The sequence below is a fragment of the Akebia trifoliata genome, chromosome 13 (genome assembly GCF_017979445.1).
Source record: "Akebia trifoliata isolate Shusen 1 chromosome 13, ASM1797944v1, whole genome shotgun sequence".
Lineage (NCBI taxonomy): Eukaryota > Viridiplantae > Streptophyta > Magnoliopsida > Ranunculales > Lardizabalaceae > Akebia > Akebia trifoliata.
Genome location: NC_141387.1, coordinates 27,035,488 through 27,043,189, shown reverse-complemented (window position 1 = coordinate 27,043,189; position 7,702 = coordinate 27,035,488). Strand labels below are relative to the sequence as shown.

The 7,702-nt window shown below is 32.1% G+C and overlaps 1 protein-coding gene and 1 long non-coding RNA gene across 2 annotated transcripts; one reads left to right on the top strand and one right to left on the bottom strand.

Moving 5' to 3' along the window:
• Positions 1-356: 356 nt before the first annotated feature.
• Positions 357-4,028, top strand: LOC147388158 (fe(2+) transport protein 2-like). Its single transcript, XM_086421145.1, has 3 exons — positions 357-1,084; positions 3,401-3,550; positions 3,643-4,028. The coding sequence occupies exons 1-3, from the start codon at positions 473-475 to the stop codon at positions 3,946-3,948; spliced, it is 1,068 nt and encodes a 355-aa protein (XP_086277271.1). The 5' UTR covers positions 357-472; the 3' UTR covers positions 3,949-4,028.
• A 318-nt stretch (positions 4,029-4,346) lies between these two features.
• LOC147388157 (uncharacterized) lies at positions 4,347-7,179 on the bottom strand. The gene is made up of 4 exons (XR_015171492.1): positions 6,329-7,179; positions 6,161-6,243; positions 5,280-5,338; positions 4,347-4,763 (listed from the first exon to the last, which is right to left on the bottom strand). It is a non-coding gene; the product is annotated as an uncharacterized LOC147388157 (long non-coding RNA).
• Positions 7,180-7,702: the final 523 nt, after the last annotated feature.

The window sequence follows — 7,702 nt, the reverse complement described above, 5'->3', positions numbered from 1 at the left end:
TGGCTTAATCATTTATGAAAAATTCTTGTTATTTTCCACCTAAAATCCTATTATTTTATATTTCCCTTAAAATTTTATTTTGCCTTGAGGTTGAAAGTTGTTGTAAATAGAATATTAAAATTGAAGAAGACATGTAGTACAAAAAAAACTAAAATTACCAAAGAAATCGAAGTGATTGGTATGGGGAAGTAAAGAATCAAGGGATATATATATATATATTTTACAAGAAATTGAAAACGAGGTCATTCAAATCATTCTTTAATGTCCATCAGAAAAGACCAAGGTCAAGGGATATGCCATTTGTCAAACCAAAACTTGAAAGGGTAAAATCACCCTAAAACCTAACACTTAGCACGAGTATCAATTATCTAAAAAGACTAGGGGCAGTTTAGAGAATTCACAATTCACGTTGAAAACAAATGGCAGTCAAAACCTTGAGAGATTGTAACAAACAATTCTTCAATCCAGAGCTATGACCACTCCAACAACAACACTCTTTCTCTGCATTTCTCTCCTCCTATCCTTCACATTACGGATCTCAGCTGATTCCGAAACAGGAACCGGATCCAAATGTGAACCTGAATCTATGGGCGAATGCTACAACAAGAACGAGGCGCTTCGGCTCAAGATCATAGCCATCTGTTCCATATTGGCCACTAGCATGATTGGTGTCTGTCTCCCTCTTTTCTCACGTTTGGTTCCATCTCTTCGACCCGACGGAAACCTCTTCGTAATGGTTAAAGCCTTTGCATCTGGAGTCATTCTTGCAACTGGATACATGCATGTTTTACCCGATTCGTTTGATGATCTAAGATCCGACTGTTTACCCAATAACCCATGGAGAAAGTTTCCTTTCACAACATTTGTTGCCATGTTGTCTGCTGTTGGGACTTTAATGGTTGATTCATTTGTCATGAGTTATCACCACAGTAGGAATAGTACTGTTCGACCCGATAACCGAGTTGTTGAACCTGTTAGAGAAAATCGGGATTCGGGAAAGATTAATGGGCAGAGCCACGTGGTCGGTCATTATGGAGATGAAGAAGATGGTTCGCAAGTGTTGCGATATCGTGTAGTTGCTCAGGTTCGTTGAACTTACTTGTCCAACATTTTTAGCACCTTTTTGGGTGATTTAGACACACCCTTCAGGTTTCGATCGATATTTGAGATTGAGCGCTGGCTGACGTGGTAATGGCATAGAACCATAGATTTTTTTTTATCAAGATACACAAGGAAAAGATGTGCGGTTTTGTACCCCTACCACATAAGCCGCGTATCAAATCCACGTGCATTCATCATTATTATTCTGAAAGATAGGAAGGAGTCGTGATGAATGCGCGGTTGGGTACACGGCTGATGTGTCGAGCGCATAGAATCATAGATTTTTTTTCATCGATACACAAAAAAGATATGTGGTTCCATGCCTTTACCACGTCAGTTGTGTACAACTCAAAAAGTCACAGCCGTGTCCCGTGCAAAGATATATAGATATTTTGTCGTGAGATAGACAATTGCACATATTTATGAGAATGTGATATGTGTATCCCGAGGCAAAAAGTCTACGATTCTTTGCATATGCATGTCGGTGAGTTTTTGAGTTATCTGATTGAATTAGAAAATCATTACACTTTTCAAAATGAAGGCATGCTTCCTTTGATTTAGATTTCGTATAAGAGACTAATGTAAAATGACTTAAATACCCTTATCTTCAATCTCAAGACAAAACCCTTGTTTTTATTTTATTTTATTTTTTTGAAAATCCATCATATTAAAGCTCATCAACTTACATCTTATACGTCACATAAAGTCCTATGTTGGTCTTGGGACTTGAAGGTTGATAAAAGGGTTGAAAAAAAAAAACTTTTTCAATAATGATCTGGGAGGTTAAATAAGGGGTATTTAGGTCATTTATGCTAGTCTCTTAGAGAATACCTATGTCAATTGGGGCGTGCCATCAGTTTGTAAACATAGGGTATCTCTAATAATGACTAAAAAGTTATTTATAAAAGTGGATATATACCCATTTTGTAATTATATTTCCTTTTCCAAATGTATAAATTTTTACAAAGTTAATACCCATTTTGCTAGAGCAGCCCTTACATATAATTAATTTGAGTCGTTCTAGACTGACTTAGTTGGACATGTTGAACGTGGCGCTGACAAGAGAATCATAGATTTTTTTCTCTCAGGATACAAGAGAAAAATCTACGATTCGCTATGCACTACCATGTCAATGCAGTGTTGAGTCCAATGTCCAAGAAAGTTTGTTCAGCTTTTTCAATTAATCAACAGGGTTTTGCTAATATGTGCACTAAGGGCACACATTCAGGTTCATTAAATATACCTTGGAAATTGAATTTTCTATAAAAAAAATTAGGAGTGGCAATGGGTTGAGGTAAGGGTATCATAAAAATTTACCAAACCCAAATCCAACTCATTTATAAATAGATATACTTGAACGAACCCATATATATAACCTACTTAATAATTTTTAATCTTTATTGAAAAAATTAAGTTCTATTTTCACCATCAAAAATAAAATATCATTATTAAAAATAAAGTCATACAAACATAAAATAAGTTCAATGATGAGAAATAACTTTTTTTTGTACTTTTTTTCGAAATTCGTAGAATTTTGTTCTTTACAATCATGTGGCATCAGATCATGTTTTGATGCCATAAGGTGACGTGGTCAAAAAAATTTCCTTACTTTTTAAGGAACGTATTTTTCGATATTATTATTATTATTATTATTGGCTAAGCAAAGTTTATTTTATTATCACATGAGACATAATAGCCTAATTTGGTAAGATCTAACTATGGGTCATTTTGCCAATACTAGGAATCAAACATACATACCTTTAGATTTTAATGAAAAAAATAGAATAAAAAATGTAACTATAAATAAATCACTTATTAAGAAAATTATATATATATATATATATATATATATTTTTTTTTTTTTTAAAACTAAAGTTTAATAATATGTTAATTTCAAAATATCTTAAAACACCCTTTGTATTTGATAGAATTTGATAATAAAAAAATAAAAAAATGAATAATGAAAAAGTTATTGGAAATTCTAGGAAAAATTACTAATTTAAAAAATTCTTAAATAATTATTAATATATTTAAAATTACACATTAATGACAAAATTAATAAATAATCGTGTTCGACGGGTTGACACTATTATGACCCAAACCCAAACTAACTTCGTTTCATTTTCGAGTGGTGTTGAGATTGCCACAGCTACCAAAAATGCTCTCAAAAGATTTTTTTTACCAGAAATACCCTCAAATGCTTATTTATAGTTAATGCACCTTAAAGTGTGCCCTTAGTGCACATGTTAACAAAACCCTTAATATTAAGGCATCCAATATTTGTCTGTAACATTTGCAGGTATTGGAATTAGGCATTGTGGTTCACTCAGTAGTGATTGGGCTTTCACTAGGAGCCTCACAGAATCCATGCACCATAAGACCACTTGTCGCTGCTCTTTGCTTCCATCAACTCTTTGAAGGAATGGGTCTTGGTGGGTGCATATTACAGGTGATAATCTCTCACAAGCCAACCCCAAACCACAATTCTATTTGATTACATTGAATCTCTAGTACATTATCTTAAAAAACTTCCTTAATCAGGCTGAGTTATCACACAAGATGAAAGCAATCATGGTGTTCTTCTTCTCAGCCACAACACCTTTTGGGATTGCACTTGGGATTGGTCTATCGAATGTATATAGCGATAGTAGTCCGACGGCCCTGATCGTGGTGGGACTATTGAATGCATCATCAGCTGGGCTACTGAATTATATGGCATTGGTGGATCTCTTGGCACCAGAGTTTATGGGGTCAAAGCTACAGGGCAGCATGAAACTTCAAATATGGGCTTATATTTGTGTACTATTAGGGGCTGGAGGCATGTCTGTTATGGCCAAATGGGCTTGAGAAGGCATATCACTATGTGAAAAAAACCATATTTGACGGATCAGCCCGTCAAATATGCTTGTCAAATATTTTCTTGAAGATTTTTTTTTTTTTTGGACAGCCCTTAACTGTCAAATTATTAGAAGATGAGCTTCAACAAAAAAAATTTATATATATAGTCTATGATCGTCAAATATGGAGGTCTACCAAACAATAATAAGACGGTCATCTAATTCACCAATCACAACAATTGAAATAATAACAAAAAAATCAAGAAAAAAAATCATAAAACAAAGATCATGCATAGAAACCAAATCATGACTACCAAAGAAACTCAATTCATGTCAAATCTAATTAGAAATCAAACACAAAACATATCATTGCAATACCAACTAATTCACAAATAACACTTCCTTCTATTTCGAATAGCTTTAAGAGTTAAATTCAGATATTTAAAGATATACCATCTACCTATATCTGTTGAATACAAAAGTCTCAAGCATAGACAAATCAAGCCTTTGAAACAAACAAAACCTACCATCTTTGATAATCGGATTGGGTGTACGGGCTAGATCATAGCTTGTCTAATGAGTAAGGAAAGGGTCGGCCACCAGAGGGAGTTCCCAATAGATATCTAGCACGGATTAGACAAACCTACTATTCTAAAAATGATTGGCAAAATAAATTTTCTTATTGCTATGATTGAAATCATCCTGCATAGTTCTTCTAGGTCCATGCTTCCCCCTCTCCACATAGTTCTACTTGGTCAAGAACTTATTCATTTTCATCCTTATCCTAGCTTTTATCTCTATCTTTAAAGCAGCTGTGTCCACCACCTGCAAAAAGAAAATTATAGTTCAAGATGATGAAGTGAAGAACACCAAGATTTGAAATCACACCCTACTCATTCGACCCAAAATATTAGTGGCTATTAACTCATGAGATTTCCTTATTGAAACCATCACATGTAGGGGTCCTAATCCCCCTTTATGCAAGCCATTATAGTTCAGCAGACGCACACCATAGAAAGAAAAATATTGATCCACACCAACACCATTCAAAGATTCTTTTCTTATGCAATTTTACTTAAAATAACAATCTAACTTTTATATTAAAAAAATTATAAAATAATAAATAAATATTACTTTCCATCTCCAAGGATGGAACACAGGTGCACTTGCATGAAGAGATGCGTCTAGATGTACTGCACTAAATACTGGTAGGGCCTTCCGACCACATGGAATTAAATAATTTGAAATGTAAACAAAGCAGATTTTTCTTATAATTAAGTAACTCATGCATGCAAGATTATTATGTGTAAAGTATCTAATTTGTTTAATGTATATAGAAACCTTTAAATCTGACATCTTCGATAGCTTTTCGATGCACAAATTTGACAGTGTTCCCACACCTGAGAGTTTCATTAACAACCTACATTTAGAATATCATACAAAAAAATCACACCCATCGTTGAAAAAGACAAGAAAGTTTATTAAAACAAAATTACAGAGAGAGGGAGGGAGAGATTCTTATATTTTGAGTGAATTCCATATTCTTATAGTCTTCCCAGTTCAAATACTCATCTTTATACATATATATATATATATATATATATATATATATATATATATATATATATATATATATATATAATAGGGTCAGGTTCAAGGGCCATGTGAGAAAACATGTAAGAAAACTTTCGTTTTTCAAAATAAGGGTTAGAGGTTTTGGATTGAGCTGATTTTTTGCAAGGATGGTCACTATGATGAGAAGATCATCCTCACAAAAAATCAGCTCAATCAGAAACCTCTCAATCCATCAAAAGTGATTTACAAATTAGTGATAAAAATTGAAAAAAAATCGACGGTCCACATTCTAAATCACTTTTAATGGGGTTAGAAGTTTCAGATTGGGCTGATTTTTTTTTTGGATGATCTTCCCATCATAGAGATCATCCTCACAAAAAATCAGCTCAATCTAAAATTTCTAACCCATATTTTAAAATTTTATTTACCGCCGAAAGTTTTCTTACATGTTTTCTCACATGGCCCTTGAACCTGACCCATATATATATATATATATATATATATATATATATATATATATATATATATATATATATATATATATTCTAATGTTCTAACTATGGAAAATAATAAAAGAAAATTATGTTTAATTTCAATCCTGAGATAGAACCTAAAAAGTCATAAAAGAGAAGAAAAAAGGAAGCTACCTTTAACTGTTCTAGTGCAATTGGTGACTGACCAAGAAATTGTACTGCCACGATCATCAAGAGAGAAGTTGTTTCATAGCCACCTAACAAAGAATCAAGAACAAAACTCAAATATTAAACAAAATTCAGAATTGGAGAAGATGTCGATAATAGGATGAACAAATATACCTTGTCAGACTTAACTCCATTTGCAATAGACTTGGCAAAAATTGTTCAAGATTTTTGACCCCTCTCAGATATTGTCAGCTTTTCAACATCCACACCATCTTGAGTCATACAAAAAATGCTTTCAATGGTTGAGGGTACAAAATCCTGTTCTGAAATATAATGTTATTTAAATGTGAATACACTAAACCATTTTTTTTTATAAGTTCTACACTGTACCCTTTTAGCAATTATAATTACAGTTACACCTTTGGCTTCAATGAAATAGTTGCAGATATGTTTGAAGATCTCAATCGCTATATCGCAACCTCCACATCTTTGCTTCCACCAATAAAATTTGGATGCAAAGTATTTATATAATCCATTTGAATGATTAATATTCTAGCTCCTATTCTTCAAGAACAAGGGAACCACATCTAGCCAATGTTTGTCGAATTCATTTTTAAATTGAGAATAAGAAACAAAGGTAGAAGTCTAGAAAATTGATTTCTCTCAAATTAGGATTGTAATCTAATTTTCCTTTAGAATTTAGTTGTAAGTATAAAATAATATCAATGGTATGATCTTGTTAAGGTAAAACTTGTATATATATAACAACTTATTATATTCCTTATTTTGTTCCTATGATATTTTTAAAACTTTTAGAATATTCAATTATGAAATTGAGGCAACTCAATTAGAAAAGGTAAAGCACCATGAATACTTATGCATTCCAAACTTTAAACCATATGCATAATTAAGGATGAAAATATGAGAATACTTTCATAGTTATGTTATGGACAAGTTTTACACAAAATATATGAAAATTTTCAAAAATTCCCTTGCATAGTTTCACTGTGGATGGAGAGTTAGGAATTGAATCATCAAACTTATTAGTTGTACTATTAGACTGTCATGTGGATCAGACTATTAAAACAAAATCATAAGATGATAATAAGATCAATTCTGCTTCAAAAGTTAAAAAAAAAAAAAAAATGTATGGAGAAGGATGGAGCTGACATGAGGAGGTTTAGTTGGAGTAGCAATCACTATGTGAAAAAAGCCCATATTTGACGGACCATCCCGTCAAATATTTTCTTGTAAATTTTTTTTTTTTTTGAAGGCCTTGAACTATCAAATTATTGGAGAATAAGCTTCAAAAAAAAAAAAAAAAAAAAAAAATTCCATAGAGTATGACTGTCAAATATGGAGGTTTAACAAACAATAGGACGGTCCTCTAATTCACCAATCACAATAAATGAAATAGTAATAAAAAAATCAAAAAAATAAAAAACTAAACAAAAATCATAAAACAAGCTCCAAATTAAACTAAACAACTCAAAATTCATATTATATATTGAAATTTCATTACTAAACAAGTTGTAATTAAAGCAATTG

Excerpts from the sequence above, each read along its gene's own strand:
- LOC147388158 (XM_086421145.1), top strand. The coding sequence starts at position 473 with ATGACCACTCCAACAACAACACTCTTTCTCTGCATTTCTCTCCTCCTA. Across the intron at positions 1,085-3,400 it reads GATATCGTGTAGTTGCTCAG|GTATTGGAATTAGGCATTGT; the intron begins GTTCGTTGAACT and ends TAACATTTGCAG. Across the intron at positions 3,551-3,642 it reads TTGGTGGGTGCATATTACAG|GCTGAGTTATCACACAAGAT; the intron begins GTGATAATCTCT and ends TTCCTTAATCAG.